The sequence below is a fragment of the Centrocercus urophasianus genome, unplaced genomic scaffold (genome assembly GCF_019232065.1).
Source record: "Centrocercus urophasianus isolate 14NV4802_14NV808 unplaced genomic scaffold, USGS_Curo_1.0 seq_12, whole genome shotgun sequence".
Classification (NCBI taxonomy): domain Eukaryota; kingdom Metazoa; phylum Chordata; class Aves; order Galliformes; family Phasianidae; genus Centrocercus; species Centrocercus urophasianus.
The window spans coordinates 9,299,148-9,325,744 of record NW_024884364.1 but is presented as its reverse complement, the minus strand read 5'-3'; the positions used below and the strand labels follow the sequence as shown (position 1 = coordinate 9,325,744).

Genomic DNA, 26,597 nt, shown 5'->3' with positions numbered 1-26,597 from the left:
GTCCCATTAAACAGTACTAAAGTAGGAAGGATATTTTTATAAAATTGTATATATTTAAGGATTGTTAAATGTCTTGTGCTGCCATGGATCTAGTCTCTAGAAACACAATTTCAATGTAACAGACAAATTATACTTTTCCCTTTCTAGCTGTTTCTAATAGAAATAGATAATTATGTCACTTTGTAATGAAAAACTTGCTTCTACTGATATATATCTGATTTTAGATACCTTTTATTCTTTTAAGAACTTGTGACAAAGGCTACTGACTGGATTGTGTTTCTCAAGAGGTAGGCAAAAGAGTATTTACTGGCATATTAAAACTGAACAGAGGAACAAACCTTCTGAATGCATAGATGTGTCAGAAGTGCAGCAGTGTCTGTCAACTGCATTGATATTCTCTAAAGTTGATTTGCGAATGTAGTTTGGTGAGCACCTGTTTCTGATTGTCTCAAACTAGTTAGTCTTAAATTTGGAAGCCGATCGTTAAGTGCAACCCATCTTATTTTATTTGCCCACCCCAAGTTCTGTGCTAAATGTATGCAAACCAAAAAACATTCTCGTCCACTGAAATTAATTTAGGTACTGCTGTGGATATTACTTGAGAACCAGAAAGAGTATCAAGGGAGGGCTTTGGACTTTTAACCACTGGCTACTAGTCTTTGAGCATGGTTTTCTATCCTCTTTACATTCTACCCTTGCAGCATTCCCTTCTTCGGTTTGGCTGCAATGATGCTTGTGGAGGTTGTGTCTAAAACTTTGCTAAGTCAAAGAAAATGACATGCACTATTTTTACCTTGCGCACAAAGCCAGTAATAACATTACAGAAGATAGCAGTATTGGTCAGACACAGCCTGGCCATGGTGAATTTGTGCTGGCTCTTCTGAATCTCTCCTTGTTCTTTATGTGCTGAGATCTGACCATTTGTTTCATGTGTTTCAGGTAATTGAGTTTAGGCTGAACAGTTCATCTCTCAGATGCTCTTTTCTGCCATTCCTCAAATAATCGTAGTGTGATTTTTTTTCTGTTCTTACATGACAGAAGGATCTTGCCTCTCTCTGGTGTTTCTCTTTTTATCAGTAAATAGTCTTATCTATCTAGTGAAGATAACGTTTTACTGGATTTTCAATATCTATATGTGAGAGATAGGAAATAAGTTACTCAGGCTTTTTTTCATGGGTCACATACTCTAGTCTTTGACTTCTGGATCTTGTAAAGTTGACTCACAGAATCACAGAATCACCAAGGTTGGAAAAGATCTCTAAGATCATGCAGTCCAAATGTCCACCAATCACCACTAGTTCTCACCAAACCATGTCTCTCAGTACAACATCTAAATGTTTCTTGTATACCTCCAGGGATGGTGACTCCACCACCTCCCTGGGTGGCCTATTCCAGAGCCTGACCACTCTCTTGGAGAAGTATTTCCTAACTTAAAACCTGCACTTCCCCTGGTGCAGGTTGAGGTTCATACTTACAATGTCATACTATGCTGCTCTGTTTAAAAAGAAGGGTTTTTGTGCACTGGGCTAATCAGTGATAACAGATCACTTAGACATGAAGACCAGTGCATAAAAGGACTGCTTAGCAAGTTTTCAGATTTACAATTGGGAAGCATACCTTGTTGGCAATCCTGAGACTCATAGGTTAGTTTATGTTAGTTTATGACTCATATGTTAGTTTATTTATGTTAGTTTATGTTAGTGTATAGTATTGAGTATTAACAATACGTACTGTTGTTAAATTTACTTTGTTAGAATAGTTTGCAAACATTGCTAGCTGTCTGAAAACCACTAATTGCCCTTAAAAAACCACTCTTGCCCTTAAAAAAAAAAAAGCAAAAACAAACGTGATGAATGAGGAGATGAAATTAAGCTATGAAAGAAAGCTATGAAAAGCAATAGAACATATACTTTCTGTCTATCAGTTATTTCACATTCCTTTTTTAATTCATCTCCATTGCTTCGTGTTTTAAGAGATTCCCAAATGAATAAACACACTGCAAATCAACCTAAAAGGTGTATACTAAAAAAAAAATTATTGTGATATGCACAGTAATCACATCTAAGGAACAGATTTCAAAACAAATGTTGCACTGTAGGAATCTCACTGCAATCTGAGTACATGTATCTGATTGGTGTACTGATGGACAATCAGCTGAATATGAACCAGCAGTGTACCCAGGTGGCCAAGAAGGCCAGTGGCATCCTGGCTTGTATCAGGAATGGTATGGTGAGCAGGACTAGATAAGTCATCCTGCCCCTGTGCTCTGCACTGGTGAGGCCTCACCTCAAGTACTGTGCTCAGTTTTGGGCACCTCAGTACAGAAGGGACATGGAGATGCTGGAGCAGGTCCAAAGAAGGACAACAAGGCTTGTGAAGGGCTTGGAGAATATGTCCTAAGAGGAGCGACTGAAGGAACTGGTCTGACTTTTAAAGACAGACGTAAAGAAGGCATTCAGAACCTCTGCCTTTTCCTTATCCTCAGTAGTCAGGAAAAGGCAGAGGTTCTGAATGCCTTCTTTACGTCTGTCTTTAAAAGTCAGACCAGTTATCCTCAGGATACTCCTCTCTCTGACCTGGTAATCTCGGCTGGGGAGCACACTAACCCCCCTGTGATTCTGGAGGAAACAGTCAGAGACCTACTGCTCCAACTGGACTGCCACAAGTCGATGGGGCCAGATGAGATCCACCCGAGAGTGCTGAGGGAACTGGCGGAGGTGATAGCCGAGCCGCTTTCCATCATCTGTCAACGCTCCTTGTTGACTGGTGAGGTCCCAGATGACTGGAGGCTTGCCAATGTGACTCCCATTTATAAGAAAGGTCGTAAGGAGGATCCGGGGAACTACAGGCCTGTTAGCCTGACCTCGGTGCCAGGGAAGGTTATGGAGCAGATCGTCTTGAGGGAGATCATGCGGCATGTGCAGGGTGACCGGGGGATCAGGCCTAGCCAGCATGGGTTCATGAAGGGCAGGTCCTGCTTGACCAACCTGATCTCCTTCTATGATCTAGTGACCCATCTGGTGGATGAGGGAAAGGCTGTTGATGTGGTCTACCTAGACTTCAGCAAAGCCTTTGACACTGTCTCCCACAGCATTCTCCTGCAGAAGCTGGCATCCAGAGGCTTGGATGGATACACTCTTGGCTGGGTAAGGAGCTGGTTGGAGGGCCGGGCACAGAGAGTGGTGGTAAATGGAGTCAAATCCAGCTGGCGACCGGTTGTGAGTGGTGTTCCCCAGGGGTCAGTGCTGGGGCCTGTCCTCTTCAATATCTTTATTGATGACCTCGATGAGGGCATCGAGTGCACCCTCACTAAGTTTGCAGATGACACCAAATTGGCTGGAAGTGTGGATCTGCCTGGGGGTAGCGAGGCCCTACAGAGGGATCTGGACAGGCTGGAGAGCTGGGCTGAAGCCAATGGGATGAGTTTCAACAAGGCCAAATGCCGGGTCCTGCACTTCGGCCACAACAACCCCAGGCGACGCTACAGGCTTGGGGCGGTGTGGCTGGAGGACTGCATAGAGGAAATGGACCTGGGGGTATTGATTGATGCTCGGCTGAATATGAGCCGACAGTGTGCCCAGGTGGCCAAGAAGGCCAATGGCATCCTGGCTTGCATCAGAAACAGTGTTGCAAGCAGGAGCAGAGAGGTGATTGTTCCCTTGTATTCAGCACTGGTGAGGCCGCACCTCGAGTACTGTGTCCAGTTTTGGGCCCCTCACTGCAAGAAAGATATTGGGGCCCTGGAACGTGTTCAAAGGAGGGCAACAAAGCTGGTGAGGGGTCTGGAACACAGGCCATATGAGGAGAGGCTGAAGGAGCTGGGAATGTTCAGCCTGGAGAAGAGGAGGCTCAGGGGAGACCTCATTGCTCTCTATAACTTCCTGAAGGGAGGTTGTAGTGAGCTGGGGGTCGGCCTCTTCTCTCGTGTCATTAGTGATAGGACCAGGGGGAATGGCTTCAAGCTACGGCAGGGGAGATTCAGGCTGGACATGAGGAAGTATTACTTTTCAGAAAGGGTGGTCAGGCACTGGAACGGACTGCCCAGGGAGGTGGTGGAGTCACCGAGCCTGGGGGTGTTCAAGGAAAGGCTGGATGTTGTGTTGAGGGACATGGTTTAGTAGGAGCTATTGGGAATAGGTGAACGGTTGGACTGGGTGATCTTTTAGGTCTTTTCCAACCTTGGTGATTCTATGATTCTATGATTCTATGATTCTATGATTCTATGATTCTATGAATTGGGGCTGTTTAGTCTGGGGAAAAGAAAGCTGAGGGGAGACCTTATTGCTCTCTTCCAATATCTGAAAGGTGCTTACAGTAAGTGCGGCGTTGGTCTTCTCACTGGTGACAGGTGACAAGGGGAAATGGCCTCAAGTTTTGCCAGGGTAAGTTTAGGCTAGATATCAGGAAAAAATTCTTTACAGAAAGGGTTGTTAAGCACTGGAATAGGCTCCCCAGGGAGTTGGTTGAGTCACCATCCCTGAATGTGTTTAAAATCTGTTTGGATGTGGTGCTCAGGACATGATTTAGCAGAGGGTTGTTAGAGTTAGGGTAGTATGGTTAGGTTGTGGTTGGACTCAATGATCTTGGAGGTCTTTTGTGACCTGAGTGATTCTATCATTTTATGTCAATCCACATAGCAGATTAACAGTACATTTAATAATGAATGATAACAACATGGGTTGTAATGTGGGGAAATCATCCCTTTACTCTTCTCCTAGAAGAAAATGCAGTTGCAGCTTCAAATACTGTTTTCATTAAGCCTTTGGGTTTTTATTCTTCAAAAATGCATTTATTATTATTATTATTATTTTTTTTTTTAAGATGAAGAGTGGATTAGGGGAATGGTAATGGTAAACACTGCCTGCCAGTGAATAGGTGATGCCAATGGTAGTGCTAAGCACATCCCACTAAGGAGCAGGTTCCTAAGGATGCTCGTTATTATCATTTTGTTTCTAATTTATGGGCAAGGTGAGTCCAACAGTATTTGAACCCCTCACCTACTTAAGCTCATAATATCATGCTGAGCTTTCCCTATGAAGGAGTTGTTATAGAAAGTCTATGTTTTTGTTTATCTGACTGGCTCTAAATAAAACTACTTTATATGCAGTCATGTCCAAAAAAATGCATATATTTTTAGAATTTGCATTAGCTAGTGTTCTTGAAGGCTTAAAAAGGAGTTAGATCTAGAAACAGCTGGGAGCCTTTCCTTTCTCCCAACAGTCTTCTGCATTTCTTGTTGAGTTTATGCAGAATCTGTCGGGTTCTTTGGCAAAGATGCAGTTTTCTTCATAGCCTAGCCTGGGTGGAGATGCCTTGGACCCATTTTCCTGGACAGGAGAGGAGCCAAGATGGGAAAGACCAGCTTTTTTGGGCAAGATGCAGGCACTGTCTCGTCAGCTCTGTCTAGGTGGAGTTGCATCAGCCCAGAAAAAGACACACCAGGCCAGTACGGAAAAAACAACAACAAACATCTACTTCTGAGAATAAAGTCAGAGGAACAGTACTCTGGAGATCATATTATGAGGTCCAAATCAAGCTCTATCCCAGTATGAATAAGTGATCTGGAATCACAGAGTTGTAGTGGTTGGAAGGGACCTCTGGATATCATCCAGTCCAACTCCCTTGCTGAAGTAGGTGCTCTACAGCAGGTCACACAGGTGATCCAGGAAGATGTTGAATATCTCTAGAGAAGGAAACTGTACCACCTCTCTGGACAGCCTGTTCCAGTTCTCTGTCACTCTCCCAGTACAGTAGTACCTTCTCATGTTCAGATGGAACTTCCTGTGTTCCAGTTTGTGCCTGAAATTGAATCTAAATTGAAATAAGGCTTTGAGATTCATTAAAAAGGTGGAAGATTTGTTTTGTTTGTTTTCCCATGGACAGCTAAAGATCTTTTGTGGTCTTTATGCTACCGATTCTAAATAATGACTGTTGAAAATGGTTCAATATAAAGGACATTCAGGAAGAGCTATCCACTAAAAGTGATAGATAGGTTAAGTTCTGTCCTTAACTTTAAAAAATGTTAAATTTCCAATGATTAATTTTATTTAAGCTAAATGTTTAGCACACACATTTTACCTTCAAGCAGAAATAAGTTTACAGATTGAGAAATTAAATGAGTGGAATTTCCTAAGTTTTAACAGAAAAATTATAGAAACACTCAGAATGGCCCAGGTTGGAAGGGACCTCGAGGATCATGAATCTCCAACCCCCCTGCCACAGGCAGGGCCACCAACATCTAATACTAGACCAGGTTTGAGCAGTATCTTACGACAAGTCAGAGACAGGTAGGTTGTTAGGCCTCTGCTTAAAGAATTTTTCAGAAGTTTATTCCTGTTTCCACCAGAACTGCACACTTGGTTATTCTCAAACAAGTGTTTGTGCTTTATTTTTTAGTTTTGTTTACAATGTGATTTTCACAAATAAGGGAAATGGGCTGCAGGGTGAAAGCACTAGGGCTGGACCCCTGGCATGGGATCCCAAATTTAAATCCGGATTTTTTTCAGCTTTACACCTCAAAAACAAGGATAGATACTTAGTCCAATAAAAATTAATTTTAAACTAAAATGTGCAAGGAGCCTTTAAACTAAAATGTGTAAGGAGATGGTGAAATAATGGAAATGGAAATTTGAAGAAATGCGTGATTAACCCAAAAACAGATTATAGAAATGACATTTATAAAAATTTAACCTTCAAATTGCTGGCAGTCCTGCCTTTACTTCTGCACTGTTCTCACTGATCCTAAAGTTATAGTGAGCTACAGTGACTTAACTCAGCTTTGTACTCTAGTGAGTGCTGGAGAGGAACTGGCAAGGTAAGTTGCAAGAAGTATAGGTGTGCAATATGAATGCTTACATGAGACAAAAAGTAGAAAAACTAGGCTTTGAGATTTGAAATTTGCCAGATTTGCTTCTGTTTCTCTGAGAAATATCTACTATATCTGTTAAAAAGAGTATGTTTTAGATTAACATTATCATAACTAAATACATATTCTAACTGAAGGAAGAAGTCACAGTAATTTGACATGAGAAAGGGCACTGAAAGTGTTGGAGCTGACACTAGGTCCTCACAGTACATCTCTTCCAATGGAAGTCTGAGGCAGCTAATGAGTTGCTGCCCTCAAGAAATATCATTTATTCTGGAGCAGAAAACACTACTCTAGGTCTCTGAAGGTCAGTTCACACTCCTTGACAAGTCTGCAGCTTTTAGTCACTTTTATTATTTAAGTCTGGACACATCTAGGGAGTAGATGTAGTAGGTGGGAGTCAAGTGAATGGGGCCCGGCTCTGATCAGGGGTGCCCAGTGATAGAACAAGGGGAGCAGTGGTCAGAAATTGGAACATAAGGAAGTTCCATGCAACATCAGGAAGAACTTCTTTACTGTATGGGTGATAGAGCTCTGGAAGAGGCTGCACAGAGAGCTTGTGGCTTCTCTGGAGATATTCAAAACCAATCTGAATGCTTTCTTCCTTGTTAAATGCAATTTCTGAGAACAAGTACAAGGACTAACCATTTGTACTGTGGTTGTACTAGCTGAAAAAATTGTTTCAGCAACAAGAGAAGCTAGAAAATGCAGAATGGAGTGTGATAGTAGAATAATATGTATATATATTTATTTGAAGTTATCTTGCTACAGCCTATTCTACTACATTTCCTAGACAAACTTAATTACAGCTCTGTATTTGCTATTGACTGATCAAAGTTGGTTTCCTCTTTAGCACTTACCTTTTCAGAAAATTCTTAGCTCCCCATTTGCCAGATATGCTAGTTAGCCAGAAGTTGTCTGGAACCTTCTTCAGTGAAGTCTTTTTCTTGCTGTTTCTTGTTGTTTTTTTGTTTTGTTTTGCTTTGTATTACATTCTCTCTATTCTTAAATTATTGCACCTTCACAACTTAACAACCTGAATTGATTACTAGTTTTTAGTTACCAGTAAAGAAGTAAGCCATAATAATAAGACTTAAAATAGCAAGATTTATTTATCCTACCTTTTAAGTACCATAGTTAAAATAGGAAATATCTGTAATTTCTGTATTAAACTGTGCCACTGTGAGCAAAAAAAGTAGCATTTCAAAAGGAAGTGAGAATTGCTCCACAATTTTTTTCTTGAACTAGCAGAATGTCACTGAAATGAACAGTGCCAATTGACTGGGGAATGGAGAAACTGACACAGAGTGTTAGGACTTCAACAAGAATTGTAGTGTTGAAACTTCTTCATGACTCATCTCTCAAAATGTCCCAGTAGATCTTTGTGTAATAAATGTAGCTTTATAGGTAAGAATAGCATTGCTTTTGTTCATCTGTTTGCTTATCTGCCTGAGCAGAGAGATCTTTCAAGCCAAAGTTGAAAGCACATGAGCTGGGTTGCTTTTGCAAATAAATTTGTGTTAAGTGTGTTTTGAAAAGTTAAAGTACTGAGTGTTGACTGCATATTTTTTCTGAAGTACTGCTAAGATAATGTACAGTGTTGATATAATATTATTTCATTGGGGAACTTAATTTGCAAAGACAAAACCATGTATGATGCTTTTAACTTGTCCACTTTCAATAAAAAATTATTTCCTACTGTTTTTAAGGGTCCATATGGCACCCATTTTCATTGTTAATTTAGATTTTGTCTCTGGAAGCAATGATGTTGTATATAATCTGTGAGGGGAAAGATGATTTAATGTTGTCCACAGCTACTTGGCTAGAGGACCTAAAGAAAACCAAGACAGTCTTTACACAGCAGTACAACAGGAGGCAATGGGCACAAGCTGGAACGTGGGAAATCCCACCTAGACACTAGAATTTATTTATTATTATTATTTTTACTGCAAGAGTGGTAAATACTGGTTGCCCAGAAACATTTTGGAAACTATGCCCGTAAAGGTCTTCAAGACTCAGCTGGATATAGCTTTGGGCAACCCGATCTGATTAGGTCTGCTTTGAACAGAGGGTGCTGAAGTCCTTTCCATGCTAAGTTATTACAGCATTCTGTGGTTGTGGCTTAGGAGTGCCTCTTGTTAATTCTACTGCAAAGAAACATATCTATTTTTAAACTTTTCCTTTTTAAGCTATGTTTGATTTTGAGCCAAACAACCAATATTTCTCCATGTTTGGGAGCCAAAGAAAAAAAACAACAACAAAAAAAGCAAAAATAAAAGCTGCACGCTGTTAGATTATCATTATGATCTTGGCTGGTGGTACATATGGCACCAGATTTGGAAAATGAAAGCACTGCTGTGAATAATTTGGAAGTAATAAGTGAGGTGGTTCTCGCAAATAAATGATGCTAATATATTTTCTTATGGCATGCTTCATTTATCTAGCACTTGGGGAGGCAGTGCTAGGTCTTTCATTCATGCCCTCTAAAATCTTTGAAATAGAGAAAAATAAACAGCTTCAATGTAAGGCAAAAGGAATTCTGATGATTAAGCCAAATTTGCTGTAATACAGTACAGCTGTATTCACCCATTTGTAGGGCAGAGTTCACGGCTTTTAGCTCTGCAGATAAAAATGGAAAACAAGATTGCATGTGTTCACAAGAGGCCACATACACATTCAGTTCACCACTAGAATCACAGAGTAAGTACAAGTACAACATCTTGTCCCACCACTGTTTTTGCTAGTGAAGCAGGTGAATAGATAGCTCAAAGTATATGGTGCCAGATAAATTTATTTCCAAATACATTTGTACTTCATTCTTCAAGCTTGTTGCTGTATAGGCACATTAGGTTTGTGTTAGTTAGTTAATGAATTAAGTTATTTAATCAACGAATTTTCAGCCAGCTGTTGATGTGTCTTCTTAAGCTGGAGAGAGAAATAGAATGCTCTTCAGCTGAAGGCAGTTTATTCGATGTGGCCAAAGTACAATTTTTGTTCGCGATAGAAACAGAAAACAGACAGTGAATTCAAATTCCAGTCACCTCATCCCAGTTTCTCTCATATTTCTTGAAACAGATGAAAATCAAACTAGCTAGTTTTGTGCTAACTGCACAGCTGTTACCAACAGTACTGTAAGGATGCAGTGCATTCATGGGACACAGAATTCTGAAGTATTCAGTTCTGTGTTGCTGAAACCAATTTTTGAGAGGTAAAAAACTCTTAGATAGTTTTACTTGCCTTTATATGTTGGAAAAACTGTTGTCCCCAACACTGAATTACTGAACAAATACAATTTTAATGCTACTAGTCCAGTGATGCAGTTCTGTGTTCATCTCCTAACTTCTCACCAGCTTTTAAACAGTAATGGAATTACTAAAATCTGTTTCTAATAATTACCTGTTACTTTTTTACCTTTACAAACTGCTTTGCAACAGAGATGTCTTAGTGGGATGCTGTAATATCCAAAGGGCTTTCACTGGACATTTCCTGTGAAAGTAGAAATTGAAAATTAGAGCTCTCTGTTTTTCTTGTAGATAAATATGAGCTGTAAGTTTGAAACATCTGCTAAGAGTAGGATGTGGTACCATCGCTTCTAAATTCTCCCCCCACCCCCAGTACTCTATTATTTATTACAGATATGAGAAAAAGATAATACATCATATAATTGGCATTAAATCTAAATCCAAATAATGTCCAGATAAATATTTCATATATTATCTTAGCTGCTCTTCCATTTTGAAGGCATTAAATAGGCTCCTGTTGCCTATTCATGACTGCTTTTATTGTTTTCCCCATCTACCCTAACTGTTGGTACTCCCAGCTGGATTCCTCCAGCAATTTTTAGTTATTTTCTTCCTTTTGAAGAATTACCAGGGGTTGGTTTCCTTATGATATAGTAATTTTCACTGGGTTGTCTCAAAAGTCATTCCTCGTTTAGGCAAAACATCTTTTCACAAAGAGTTCTCTCTAACAATGCAAGGCGTTTGAGGTTTGATGTAGTTAATGTTGTGCTTTTACTGCAGTTACGCTGTTTGCTGCTTGTCATACTGCTTTTGGCCACCAATAGAATTTTGTTGAAAAGAATAATTGCAAATCAGCACAAAATTTTTGTTGGTGAGCCACAAGGGAAAGACTGTTTTTCAGATGTAGCTGTGGATCTCAGAATCTTCCATTTAGTGATGGCCTGAAGCTGAACTACTCCACAAATTCAAATACTTAGCACCAGAGTTTCAATAACGCATGCCAAAAATGGACGTAACAGAATTTAAGTTAGAAAAATTCAACCTTGCTTTGCTCTGTGCCTGAAAGTGTTCTTTTCTGTTTGCAAGATGTTTTAAAAATCTTTTTGTGCTGGAATTTGAGAGAATCTGGTTTATCATTCTACTTTTTCACCAGGGAGTGGAAGGGAGGAAGGTATTCTAATATCAGGATGTATCTAGGGTATTTTCTCAAAATCAAATTCATTTGTACCACAGCATGATTGTTTACTTGAGTGGCGGCCAAGATGGAGATATTACTCAAAACCAGAATACTCTGTTACTTATTTAAAGTACCTTAAGATCAGCACAAATGAAACCTGTTCTGCTAATGTCTTCCCAAAAGTAATCCCCATTCACCTAGCTGGTTGCTGTCAAGCCAATTATGCCTGCGCTCTCTGCTGGCTAGTAGGCCTATCTGTGCATATCTCTCAGCTATCTGTGGATCACAAGTGACTAAATGGGCATTCCTCACAAGAGGTTTCTTTGTGGTCTGCTGTGTTTGTATTTTTAGAGCATGATTCTAAGTAGATTGCACACAGGTGGGCTCAAAAGTGAAGAGTTGGAACAGTGTAAGGGCTTCTGGAAAGATACTAGAGGACTAAGATGTCAGCAGATGTGAGGGCTTGTCTGCTTCTCGGCGGGTTCCCTGGTCCAACTCAATGACTAAGTAGGTCACTGACCCTCTTTGGATCATTTAATATGAGTCGACTCATATAGCAAAAACATGGTTGACTCATGGTAGCAAAAAAAATTAGGATTTTCAAGACCCCTTCCAACTTGGGCTATTAAATGATTCTGTAAAATAGGATTCAAGATCAGTAAGATGGGATACAAGAAATTGCTTCAAACTAACAATGGGATTTCTTGCTTTTCCTCCTTGTTTATTTTGATCTGTAAAGTAACTTTATACTATGCATCAATAAGGAGAAAGAGGAAGAAAAGAGAAAAACATCATGTATAAGTTGTTTGTACAATAACATACGAATTACCATGGATTTCCTCTGAAATTTTCAGTTTGTAGTTCTGTACTGTTTTGACACCTGATAGTAAAACTTGTCAGCATTGGCTACGGTTGCACCACTTTCATCTGTGCAAATCCAAGAACTAGTCAGCTTCTGGTAGCTACCAGTTTGTTGAAGGGAATTCAGTATAGTCATTTGAAGTGCGGTACTTCTGTTACTGATTTAGCACAGCTATTTTCCTTCAAATAGATACAGCTAAAGATTAGTGAAGAAGGCCATTTATTTACCTTGCCCTTTGGGTCTGAGAGCAAAGGAAGAAAATGGGAGAAAAGTGACCTCTTTCTCAGCAAGGGGAACAAAGTAGTAATCAGAAGCTTACAGAAGGAACAGAAGATAGCCATTAGGGCATATATTAAGGATAATATGGAATTGAGATTATGACTAAATCACCATCACCAAGGAGATGGGAAGAAAGATTTTCCTAAATATTGTCAATGCTGACTCAGTTGACAGAATCTACCTAGAGTTCAGCAAAGCCTTTGACACTGTCTCCCATGAAATTCTCTTGGAGAAATTGGCAGCCTGTGGCTTGGACAGGTACATTCTTTTCTAGGTAAAGAACTGGCTGGATGGCTGGGCCCAGAGAGTGGTGGTTTTATATCCAGCTGGCTGGATGGCTGGGCCCAGAGAGTGGTGGTTTTATATCCAGCTGGCAACCAGTCATGAGTGGTGTTCCCCAGCAGTTGCTATTGGGGCCTGTCCTATTCAGTACTTTTATTGATGACCTGGCTGAGATGATTGAGTGTACCCTCAGTAAGTTTGCAGATGACACAAAGTTGGGAGAAAGTGTTGATCTGCCTGGGGGTAGGAAGGCCCTTCAGAGGGATCTGGACAGGCTGGATAACTGGGCTGACACCAGTGGGATGAAGTTCAACAAGACTGAATGCTGGGTCCTGTACTTTGGCCACAAAACCCCGGGCTTGGGGCAGAGAGGCTGGAAGACTGTGTAGAAGAAATGGATCTGGAGGTGTTTGTTCACCCTCAGCTGAACATGAGCAAGCAGTGTGTCCACCTGGCTAACAAGACCAATGGCATCTTGGCTTGTATCAGAAGTACTGCAACCAGCTAAGAGCAAGGAAGGAATAATTACTCTGTACTCATCTCTGTTGAGGCCACACCTTGAGTACTGTGTTCAGTTTTGGGCCCCTCACTACAAAAAAAGGCAATGAGGTCCTGGAGTGTGTCCAAAGAAGGGCGACTAAGCTGGTGAGGGGTCTGGAGCATGAGCCTCATGAGGAGTGGCTGAGGAAGCTGGAATTGTTTAGTCTGGAAGAGAGGAGGCTCAGGGGAGACGTTATTGCTCTGTATGACTACCAGAATGGAGGTTGTAGTGAGCTGGGGGTTGGCCTTTTTTCTCATATAACTACCGATAGGACTAGAAGAAATGGCCTTGAGTTGTACCACAGGAAATTCAGGTTGTAATTCATGTTAGGAAATACTACTTCTCCGAAAGAGTGGTCAGGTGCTGGAATAGGCTGCCCAGGGATTTGGTGGAGTCACCAATGCTGGAGGTGTTTGAGGAACATTTAGACATTGGGTTGAGGAACATGGTTAATGAGAACTATTGGTGGTAAGCAGACAGTTGGATTGGATGATCTTGTAGGTCTTTTTCAACCTCAGTGATTCTATAATTCTGTGATCCCCATATGAAGCTACTGGGGACATGCAACTTTGGACACCAACAAGGTTCCAAACAGCAGAAACCAGGAAGGAACATCAACAGACTTCCAAGTCAACTAATATACATCATAATGATACTTAGTAAAACATTCTACGTGGCATCAAAGTTTAGGATTATTGCCTCTGATTGATAACAAAGTACATTTATTAAAATTAAGTATTCACCTGAATTCCATTTTATAGTATCTTACTGCAGAGAGGGAAGCATATATGAAAGGATAGTCTTTATTAAACGTTTGTGTCTAAAAAAGAAAGAAGGCTTATAGTATTTGATTCAAATATGAGATAAATAGACTTCTGCATTAAAAATTTTAATCAGCCACAAAAAAAAAAAAAAAAATTAAAAAAATTACTGACTATCTTATTTGCATTTTAAGTACACAATAGTTTTGTAAACTATCCTCAGTTGGAAGAGATCCCCAAGTCCAACTCCTGGTTCCACACAGGACCCTATGTCTGAGAGCATGCTGATAATATTTTTTATAATAAAATTGCTGATAATATTTTCATGTAATTGCAGTGTGATGATAAAAAGAAGTTGTTTCCCAAATGAGGAAGGGACCATCATCCTTTTCCCCAGGATGGTGCCTTACCACTGATAATGGCAGGGAGTTGAGGTGTCTCAAACTACTGTCATTTCCTGGGATATGGCAAAGTAGCCCTCGTAGAATTGGGATGGCTTCCTGACTTTTTTTCCTGAGTGCATTTACCTGATCACTCTTCAGACAAAGGTTTTAATTGGAGGCAAATGTTTTCCATCAATTTTGCTTACATCCTTTGTATAAAGGAAAGGGGCACGAAGAGTTTGGTCTGAGTCTTTTCAGACAACTGCAGGTACTCATCACTACTACTAAATCATTTTCAGAAAATGGGACTGTGGCCTCTCAGTAACTCCAGTCATTGTACTTTCTCCAGAGGAAGAGTAGTGAAGTGATTGCTGAGAACCAGTTTGTACTTGTCTTAAGAAATTTTCAATATCGGTCTGCATTCATCTCTGGAAAGAAGAGAGAAAGGAGGAGGGATGTGTCAGGAGAGAGAAAGAAGTTATTGATCTACTCTGTTGTGTAATGACAAATCATACATCTCTCATTGTTTTTCTTTAGGTTTAGCTTCTGCAGTAAAAGGACTTTATGAAAATTTTATAAACATTCCAAACATTCAGTGTTTTAAAATGTTTCTTGGAAATTCTGAGTAATGTGTATGTGTTAGTCTAGGTGTTGTAGTTTAATTCCAACTAGAGAATTACATTTCCTTCTGAACACGACTGAAAACAACTAACTGCTGTAGCATTTTTATTCAGACGCAGTTACCATTCATCCTCTAATTTTGCAATAAATCTTACTGCTATAGCATCCTTACAATTTTTTTTTAATTATTATTTTTTTAAATTTTATTGCTAACAGAAGAGAATGATCTCCTGACTTGCCATTTTGTTATCTCTGGATCCTAAATTACTGCTAAAACTCCTATATTTAAAGGAAAAGATGTTTAAATTTTTTCTGATTACTTCATTTATATTTCTACAATTGTATAAGAAGCTGCTAATGATATTACTAAACTAATGAAGGGAAAAAAGTAGGCATGTTAGAAACTACAATTAAATGTAACAGCTTGTTTTCTAAAACACATTGAGTTGCCATGAGAATCTACCTTCAAACAGTTGTTTGTTTGCATCTAACAAACTGAAAAGTGTTATGTTGCTATAATGTCATATTCTGTTACTAAATACGTAATTACAAGAAAATACATTTTCTTCTTATCTTATTTTTTTCTCTTTCTGTAGTGAAAAGACAGAGTCTGAAAGTTCAAATCAATGCAACAGATGACACTGTTTGCATGAGGTATCTTCGACCAAGCCAAAACACCAAACTTGAAGGTTTTGTCCTGGGTTATGGAAGCAGCTTCTTCTCTAATCAGTACATTCCTTTACCTTCGGATGGAAGCACCTACATAAATGAACTTGGTACAGTATTATTCCTTTCCATGTTATTGTTGTCATGATGTGGAAACAGACCAATGAAATTATGAATCTTTGGGTTTCTTAATTTGTGTTTTTATTGGGGTATTGCTTTGGCTTTTTTTGTGTGTTTAAGGCTAGTTTGGGAAGAATTTCAGATCACAATGTTCCTTTAGGGAGAAAAAATAAGTTCTTGTTGTTTGGAAGAGCTTGTTATTTATATTTGAGGATTTTCACTTGGGGGAATCTTTAATCCTAAAAGAATGAACTCTATTGACTGCATTACAGATAGTATGAGACGATTTGCATAAATCTGCAGTTATGTACATGGGAGATGTTTATGTTCCTATCGTAGCAAAGAAGCAGAAATAAAACAATTTTAAGTATTGTGTGGTTGATTCACTTTAATGGAAATGTTTATAACAAAAGGATGCATTTTCTTGTAGGGGCACATGTTGCAGAATAACCTGTACATTCTGTGTCAGATGTTACAAATATAATTCTGTGAGTTGTTGTAAGGAAGAGTTTAAAATGCATTGGAAATCTTGTATTTTGTTGATTGGAACAGGAAACAAAGAGTAAATTAGGTTGTCTTTTTGACCCTGGATTGTCAGTATCAATAGAATAGCAAACAAGGAGAACTGGATCAGTTATAATTTTCTTATAAAACATTGATTTATTAGAATTTTACATTATCAAAAATGTGTCCAATGTCTGAGAATTTCCCTATTGCTTTCTTTAATCTTCCCTAGCCTGAAATGAATCCAGAATCTTGTGTTACCCTCATCACTGCAATGTCAGTGACCTTTGTGCAAAAGAGAGCAGAGAAAGCATGCATAAATGTAGAAGTATCAGTTGCATTGTTTTTAATGAGGTAAATCAAGGCGATTCTAGATGTGTGCTCCAGGCTGAGAATTACAGAGTAGGAAAGGAGACAAATAAGATGTTAGACATAGAATAATTACTAAGAATCTTCATTAGATTTCTCTGGAAAAGGTTGACTTCTTCCTTTTCATGAGTTGCTATTTCTGTGATCTTTCTGTACTTTTATCACAGTACAGTGTTTGAGTTCATAAACATCACTTAACCTGTACGAATCTAATGTATGCCATGTGCAACTTTCAACACAGCTCAGTAGAAATGATGTACGGGCTTCTCTGTAGAAGTGGGCATGAGTAATACCCGCATAGCTGTATTACAGGAAGAGTGGGAGTTAGTATTTTTCACATACTGTGAGATCCATGGAAAGAGGAAAAAGCTCTGAATGTAGTCACATGTAGATAGTTTGCCCTTCTCTCCATTTAATACCAGTGTTACTACCTAATGATTTGTGAAACCATATGAAAATATAAAGCTGAATGTCACCTGGAACATATTGGTTCTTGGTAACTTTCATACTAACATCTAGTGACAGGAACTGTAGACGCCTTTATTTGGTTCTGCAGTCCAGTGGAGTGGCTAGCTGCATGCGTATTCATTAATCTTACAGTTAAGCAATCAATATCTTGAAGTAATGAAAAATCTTGAAGATGAGAAACACCATTCTATGTACCCACTCTATTGAAACTAAAACATTTTCTTTAGTGTATCTGGACAATCCAGCACAATAAAAGAGAAAGGCACAAGTGATGAATAACACTGTCTTAATTATTTTAAAGGAGATTAACATCAAAAATGTAATTCACTCATGCTAATAGAAGTAGTTAGTAAGTTTTCTAGTTACAGTAAACCTGATTATAAGTTCTAAATGTCTAATAGCTAAAAATGCAATCTGTTAGTACTGCTAGCATTTCCAACTTGAAGAAAATGTCATCTTTGATAGGAAAGGAATAAAAGATACTAACAGTAATAGGTACATATTTTAAGTTGCAAACATTTGTTTAAAGCAATTAACAGTACATTTGTTAAAAATATTGCTTTTAGTTACAAGTTTTAGTGTTACATTACATGCTTAGTATATTTGTTCAGGGAATTTGAAAGCAGAGAACACAACATATTTCCCATTGCATTAATCCTAACACAACATTAAACAGCAGCATTGGCTATGCTAATGTATGAATATAGAACTTGAGTTAAAAGAAGAAACATTTGTTGTGCTTTTGGCTCTGTTTTAAAACAACATACAACAGAGTTAAACAGAAGACATTAGTGGCTGCTAGCACCTCCCATAATTTCAGGGACTGGGTGCTGAATTTATTCCAGGATGGTTCTTAGTTTTAGGAACTGTGGATAGGTTTAATTCTGTCACTCAGAGATCAGACACTGCTTTATATGAATGCTGGAAAAAACCCAAGATATGGTAGAGGGGCAATATTAATATTCTCAAGACACTTTCCAAAGGTACAAGAACTCCTAGGCCATATTGTTGAAAATCTTTGGCTACTTCTTGTGCGTCTGGAACATCTCAAGTGATGAAATTGGCCTGGTATTCTATCTTCATATTAAAACAAGCATTTTTATTATTGTCTGTTTGGTTGGTTTGGTTGTTGGTGTTTGTTGATTTTTTTTTAAATTTCACCCCACAGATATTTTCTATTCTATGTTTTAGATATTCTAGTCATTCAGGTGGTACTGTGCACTTTGCAAAGGCTATGATCCAAACATTTTTCCCCACCGCAAAATGAGTTAGGCTTCTAGAAAGGTATTCACATTCAGTCCAACAACTCTCTCAGTCCTCTCATGCTTCAGCTTATCCCACTTTTATAGAAAACACATGGAATTTACAGGCTGCACTGAAAAGTGATTGATTACAGCTCTTTCTAAACAGTATGGTAGGAGTGAATTCCAAATGTGAAAAGATGTTGTGGCCTGTTTAGACCAAGACTAGCACAATTTAAGGTTTTTTCTCACTTGCCAGTTTTAGTAGTTCATGGATAGAGAAGACCTTTCCTGATAGCCTTAGAGACTGAAGCTGACTACAACTTTAAACTGGTTTAGTTGCTGAAAAATAAAGATTAGAATTGGATATTCAAGGGCATCTGGTAATACCAGAGGATATGTTTCCCCAGCAGGATAGGGGAATATTACTTTAGAACACTGTTTTGTGAGAACATGACTAGATCTGGGAGAATGGATTTCCTCTGTCTATAGAGAAGTGAATCTTGATTTGATAGTATTAACATTGTCAAGGAACATGGTTTAAAGGGGAAATACTGGTGGTAGGTGGATGTTGAACCAGATAATCTTGGAGATCTTTTCCAACCTTGGTGATTCTGTTAATGTTAAACATAAAGTCAATAAGATTTAATTTTGTGATTTTATGAGATCACAGAGGTATGTTTATATATTTTGAAGTAAATAAATGAGAATATGGTCTTACTTCCAGGAGAATCACGTCTTTGTAGAAAGTGTGACATCCACTTTCAGTTCATCTACTACAATGTTCAGCTCCTCCTTGGAGTGGTTCTTCTCTTAAAATAATTTTGTTTGTTTGTTTTTTCTTTTGCATAGAATAATAGAATCATTAAGATTGCAAAAGACATCCAAGATCATCTAGTCTGACCATCCACCTGCCACCAATGTTGCCCGTTAACCATATTCCTTAGCCCCACATCTACAAACCTTCTTAAACACCTCGAGGGATGGTAGCTCAATCACTTCCCTGAGCAAGCCATTCCAACAACTGATCACTCTCTCAGAGAAGGTTTTCCTAATATCTAGCCTGAACCTCCCCTGGTGCAACTTGAGGCCACTACCTCCAGTTCTATCACATTGTCACAACCTCCTTTCAAGGAGTTGCAGAGGACAATAAGATTTGCCCTGAGCCTCTTTTCCAGGCTGAACAATCCCAGTTCCCTCAGCCACTCCCCATAAGACCTGTGCTCCAGATTCCTCACCAGCCTTGTTGCTCTTCTCTGAACAGACTCCATGGCCTCAGTGTCTTTCTTGTAGTGAGGGATCCAAAACTGAACACAGTATTCAAGAAGGATGATCACATCGCTGCTCCTGCTGACTACTATTTTTGATATGAGCCAGGATGCCACTGGTCTTGTTGGCCCCATGAGCACACTGCTGGCTCATGTTTAGCCGAGTGTCAACTAACATCCCCACATCCATTTCCTGTGCACAGTCTTCCAATTTCTCTGCCCAAGACTGTAGCATTGCCTGGGGTTGTTGTGGCCAAAATGCAGGACCTGGCACTTGGATTCATTGAACTTCATCCCATTAAACTACACTGCAGCTAAACTGATAACTGAGCCAGTAATTGTGTAATATCATCCATGAATTAGGAATTGCCTGCAGATAGTATGTAAAAAAGAAGAGTTCTGTTGGATTTCCTGAACTTTTAATGAGCTCACGCTGCCAATAAACTCTTGAGCAGCTTTATTGAGCTGCTAGACAGCTCAATTTGAATTAACCTGAAGTGTAAATGACAACGGTGAGGTAGCATTAAAGTTTGGTATGAAGAAGTATCAGGGTGCAAGATGTCTTTTCCTTGGTGCTGATGATACTTCACAAGCTTACGTGATAGTAAATGCCATTATTGTTGGTCAAGCAAGCTAAATGGATGGTGTCAAAAGATATCAGAATTTAAATTCAGATAGACTAATAAGCAAGGTGAAAAGACCCATCCAAATGTTCTGTGCTTTATTTAGACTTCCATCTAAATCTCTTCAGTCTTCACAACTCACAAAGAATATTTCCTTGAGATTTTTACACTAGTTTGATCTAACTCAGTTAGGAAGACAATAAAGTCAGTCTCCCTGAATGTATTGTTACTTTTGGAGGAGCCCAAAAAATTGGATGGAGACAATGAAGTTTTGCAAGAATGGACAGCAATTAGCAATTAGCTAAAATCTGAACAAAATGCATTCAAAAAAACAAGTTGGACCACTTTGTTTAGCCTTTCCTTTACTTGAAGCAGACTGTGTAGTGATGAGGAGAATGTGCTGGCAGTTCCACCTTGTAGCAAATGTAATAATTTGTGCAAGAAATTTACATACAAAAAGGGAAGAATTCTAATATCTCCTTGAAAACATTTTAAAAAGTGTGATTTACGGATATCTGCTAGATCAGTACTTAAATTAAGTAAGCATTAATTCAGGACTTGTCACTAGTTAGAAAGCATAACTCACAGTGTATAGAATTGTTATATTAGTTTGGATTTGTGACATGCGTTTTCATTATATTCCTCAAGACTGGTTGTCTCTCCAGGCTGTTCAGGTGGGTAATAAAGTTTATTTAATAGTTTTTTCTCATGAATATCACAGAATCTTAGTCAAACAGTTGCTTTTTTCTTTTATAATGTTGCCAAAGTATTGGTTTATTTCTGTGAACTTAGCAGTCCTTGAAATGTTTCTCCTGTAGAAAATTGTAGACACAATGGTAGGTGTAGTGTGCGCATGCGTCTTTCAGGCTGCTTGAATGAAAAAAATACTGAGTCACTGGAGTTGTTCAGAGAAGTATTTCATTTACCTGGCGATGGTTCATTGAGCTGTAATAGGTGTGGTGCTTAAAAGAAATGACAGAATTAAGAATATGTATTGAATGTATACGCAGGTGTGTTCTGTATGTATTGAATGCCATAGACAGAATTCCCAGTGTTTTACACATCCTGGTGCTTTTAGTCTGTGGGTAGGATTCCCTCCTACTGCAGAGGTTATTTTTTTGAGTGTACGTGACCATCTGAGTGTAGCGTTTTGCTCCAAACTGGCACTGCTTTATTCAGCTGTGAATATTTAAACTTGAAAGAGCAATACTGATGACATACTGGAGCCACCCAAATGAATTATCAAAACCAAAAAATTAAAAAATAAAAATTTAAAAAAATGGAGAACTATAACACTAAGAATTTAGCATGGATTTGTTGATTAGTAATCATCTGGCACAACTGGTCATTTTCCTACTGAAGATTTAAGCCTGTCACTATTTGGACTTTTGATTTGCAGTTTCAAGGGGTTTGTATAGAAACAGTTGTGTGCCAGCTGAAACAATCTGCTAACCATGGTGTTTGTCACTCTAACCTTAACAGTGGGCTCTTAGCAGGTTCTAACAGATCTCTAATGTTCTTCTTTTAGTATCAGTTCATCAAGAAGGCATTAAGTTAAGGAAGCTGGAAGATTTTGGTATTGAATTTGTAAATATATTTCAAGCTGAACTTGTTCAAGTTCATGTAGTTCTGTAAAGATTAATCATATAGAATATTTTCAACTCTTACAAGACCACACATGTACTTACTGTATACTGGATATATAATTTTACAAATTCTGAAGAGTGACTTTTGTAATTTATGAGGTTTGAAAATGTTGGTCAGGACTAATGATATTATATGTCGGTTACTCTGAAAGTAATGCCTCCTATTTATTTTATTAGAAACTACAACAGCTACAAAGAGCACAATAACAATATTTGATAGAGGGAATTCTCAGCTTCAAAACACTATTTTTCAGCATGAGCACTACCATTAGCTTTTTTTGCCAGCAATGAGCAAGAGCCAGCACGGTGTGCTCAGAAATATCTGCACCCCTGGAGGCAAACCCACTCTTTCACAGTTGCTATCTCAGCGTTATTGTTATGAATATGTTGCCCACACCACCAATCGTTCATTGGTCTGAACAGATGGAATTAAGAAGGCACCAAATACAGACTATACTGTGGTTGGACAATCTGGTCAAGATTGGCAGTGTATTCCTCAGTCTTTAAAATGGTCTGGCATCTGGTGTTATGATGTTGCAAGCAAAAGGTTGTCTTATTCTCTTGCCTGAATATGGAAATTTGAGTCTTTTCAGGAAATCTGGAAAGATTGTCCTTTTCCAATCCCCAGACACAGTGTACATTGCTGTACCCACTGAGAGCTGCATCTTGGAACGTTTTCTTCAATGGAGAATTCACATATTGCCACTCTGTGGACTGCTGTTTTGACTCCAGCTCACAATGATAATATCACATCTCTTCACTGCTAATGATGTGATCCAGGAACCTGTCACCTTCAGCCTTGTATTGGTTCAGTAGGTCCTGGCAAACTTGCATACAGTGTTATTTCTGTTCCTGTGCGAGAATTCCTGGGACACTTAAGGTGAAAGCTTTGCAGTGTTCAAAGGTTGCCACTGTCATTTCCTATGCATTAAAGCCAATATTCAGCTCTGTGTACTGTTCTCTGGTCGTAACCCATAAATTCATGTGGATGAGCTGACCGAGATACTCTGCATTTCATGGATATGGAAGCTGTACATGGCCACCCAGAGCATGGTTTATCTTCATGTCACTGTCACCATTGCTGAAACACACCATCCACAGCCTCACTGTGCTTACATCCAGTGTTTGATCTCCATCAGCATTCAGCGTCATGAATGTCAATGGGTGCCATTTTTTCTGCACGGAGGAATTCAGTGACATACCACTGCCATTTCAGATGCCATTTTGACATCTTGCCCCTCTGCCCCACCTGTCACATACCAAGAAAATGTGGGGGAATATTGGTAGGAAGATTCACCCTCTACAGCCGTACCACCAGCATCCACCTTTGATGTTTTGGGCCAATGTAATGAAATAGGAAATATTACTTTTGGACCAGTCCTCATAGTCATGTTGTTTAGCACATTGTGAGAATTATAATGTTCTCCCAAATAGTCATGAATGCATAGCATGAGGGAATATTACTTTAAGTTTTGTTGATTTTGTTTTATTTTAAAACAATTTTTAAAATTCATTTTAAAATATAAACTAACATATAATATTTAAGAAGAGTTTGAAGTAGTGGCTAGAATATTTCTGAATGATTTTTGAGTAAACTTTGAAGAAAATGTGCCTAAAGACCCTTAAAATTGGATAGAAAATCTTCACTGAATATTGGACTTTTTCTTAATAAATTATAGATTAATCCCTGTCTCAAATAAATGTTAAATCTATACTAATTCTTTCTTCATTTACAGATGCAGAGCCACGGTATTTGGTTTCAGTGAGACCAGCGCGTGTTTCAAATAACAAGAAATCTTGTTCAGGTATTTGAGCACTACTGAATCTCTTTCTTCAAGTCGTTCTGAGGAAGATAATATCCTGTTTTTACTAGGTTTCTCTGAAAATGTATCTGTAACTGTAGGTGACTTACTGAGATGCCTGGGAAGGCAAAATGCATACCAATACTTCCCAGACAGTAGTTAGTTATGAACGTGGTGTTAAAAACGTGAAGGTTGTATAATACCTGAAGATGGTTCTTGTAAAAAGTTCTGCTAATGAGAATTGAAAATTAGAGTATTACAGAAAAAAAATTCAGTTAAGAAGTTTAAATGCACCTACATGCACTGGTTGAAAGTACAGATCAGATTTTCATTGAGCTTGTTGAGTGAAGAGATATTAGGAATCAAAAGGAATGAAAAAAAAATCACTGTTTCAGTGGCTTAAACTTTTGGGGAACTTATGGTCATGTGTATATTTTGAGGAGTTATAGATCAATCAGATATTTCAAGTATGAACAAATGATACAAAGGATATATGAATTTCCTTTCATTTGTCCTCTTTCATACAACTAAGGAACTAAAGTTCTGATTGGGTCTGTAGCAGTCCATAAACCATAGGTCCAAAATGTTTGCTCTAGATCACTTCTTCATTTCCAACTATTTGTTGGAAAATCTTCTGAAAGTATTTAAAAGCTTTTGAGCATCATGTGAATAAAGTTGTTTTTCCACGTGAGGGATAGTTGTGCTTCTTCATTCAGAGCAAATTTAATCTAAGTATCACCCAAAATGTAAGTATCTTGAACGTAGTATGTGGTTAAAAAACAAAAATGTCCTAGATACAGACACCAATTCGGATCTGCCTACAATTCAAAACAACAGAGTTTTTGCTGGTCTTAATTTATTCTTGATGGAAAGTGCTATCAACAGTATAAATTATCTGTTGACACACCTGTTGTGTTAGTAGGAATCCTGCCAAGAAAACACATTTTTTTCCTGTCACACAGAAAGAGGAACCTTCTAATAATCTGAATTATGTATATACTAATAATACAAAAAATAAACATTAAAGTTTTCATAGTCTCAAAAATGAGACATAAAGAAAACTTCCACTAAGGCAAAACTGTTCTAAAGTTTTGTAAATTAATCTTTTCTGCTCACAAAATAATAGTAAGATGTGTTATTTCTTTTTGATTTACCCTGAATCTACAAGTCCGGAAGTGAAAAATCCCAGTATTTTCCAAGGTTGAAATACATTCTGTGTAAGTTCAGGGAGAACCTAATAAAACTCCTCTTTAAGATGCCTTTTCAGCTTGATTGTGTGTCCAGTGCCTGTTTGTTTTAAGCACTCTCCCAAATTCTTTTCCTGTTCGTTTCTATATGTATCTTCCCTTCCTTTCTGCGAACTTCATACTGCACTTTTTTATTCTATTCATGCTCAGCTAGCTTCAGAAAAGGAGCAGGCTCTTTCTTTCAGATATTTTGCTTGCTTCAATGAGAAGCCATCAAGCAGATCAGAGACACCCTCCAACCGCATTTTTAGACCATATTTTAGAAATGCTGAGAACAGTTGACCCCTTTCCTTGAAATTCGGAAGAGAAGTAGGTCTTCATTTATTTGACTACCCAACTGCAAAATCTTTCCCCTACATAATGCAAGATAACTAATTTATAATTGGAATTACATGTTTCTTACCTAGGTCGGAACAAGAATCAAAAGCCTCTGCAGCTGGTAGTTGGCACTCTCACCCCAACTTCTGTGTTCCTCTCTTGGGGCATCCTAGTCAACCCTCAGCATGACTGGACAGCAACAAGTAACTGTGCTAGCGACAGGTAAAATAACAGAAAACAGCTTTTGCAGTGATAATGTTTTAATGTGACATTCCAACCTTGAAGCTGTGCAGGTTGTTAACCAGCATAGCTGAAGAAAAATGACAGTGTAAATTAAAACACTGCATTAGTTCTGACTGTGAAGTTTTCTTCTTTACTTAAGTTAGTTCTTAGCAAGCCTTTACCTGTCTTGATAGCAAATGTAGTCAGGTGCCTATGTGTTGAAGTACAGATCTTACTGTTTCACCATAGATCCTTTATTGTTCTTACAGCAGTGGTCTTGGCTCTACCTTTGTTTGCATTTGAATAAATTGGAAGAAACGTTGTTCAATGACAGGAGATATGTTGATTTAAAGTTGGCTAAATAGAAGTAAAATATGGCTTTTGTTGTGCTTTAATAGGAGAATGGCACCTTATTTTAATACTATCTCATTTTTACTTTCTATGTTTTGTCTTATCACTTCCCTACTTCATTGATATTTCTATAAGAGTACAGCTTTCATTAATTTTCTATTTTAAGTAGAAGTTCTCTTGTATTACAGTATTTGTTTTGTTGTGGTTATTTAATGAATGTGCTCGGGAAGTCTTCCAAAGTGAGAGTGTTAAGAAAATCACAATGCTAGTTAGCTTCAAAGACAACAGCAATCTTACATTTTTGAAAACTTTTAGCAGTTGATAACATGTATTTGCAATTACTCTTGAAGGTGCTTTTTATGTTTTCTCTGTGATTTTAGTATTCTTTTTGTATTCTTCTATTTATGACAAAAGAGTATTTTGATTTTCATTTACTTCCTGTTAAGCTCCATACAACTCAGCAGTGTAAAACAAACAAACAAAAAAAAAATTGTGCACCACATTAAGAATGCGTCTACATCTGGTTTGCAAGCATCAGCATCATCTTTTTCTTTACTGCAATCATGGAATCAAAGAATATCCTGAGTTGGAAAGGACACATCATCAAGTCCAACTCCTGGCTCCACACAGGACCACCTAAAATCCAAACCCTATGTATAATGCTTTCTATGAGAGATCCCTATGTATAATGCTCTCTATGTTTGAGAGCATTATACAAACACTTTTTGAGTTCTGACAG

General features: G+C 38.3%; 1 protein-coding gene across 9 annotated transcripts in view; it reads left to right on the top strand.

Moving 5' to 3' along the window:
* LOC122156051 (ABI family member 3 binding protein) overlaps positions 1-26,597 on the top strand; it is a 121,010-nt gene that overhangs the window by 11,441 nt on the left and 82,972 nt on the right. For all 9 annotated transcript variants that reach the window (XM_042810512.1, XM_042810507.1, XM_042810504.1 and 6 more), the window contains exons 2-4: positions 15,610-15,789; positions 23,655-23,723; positions 25,375-25,507. In XM_042810512.1, coding sequence (XP_042666446.1) covers positions 15,610-15,789; positions 23,655-23,723; positions 25,375-25,507 — 382 coding nt within the window. The remainder of the gene's footprint in view (positions 1-15,609; positions 15,790-23,654; positions 23,724-25,374; positions 25,508-26,597) is intronic.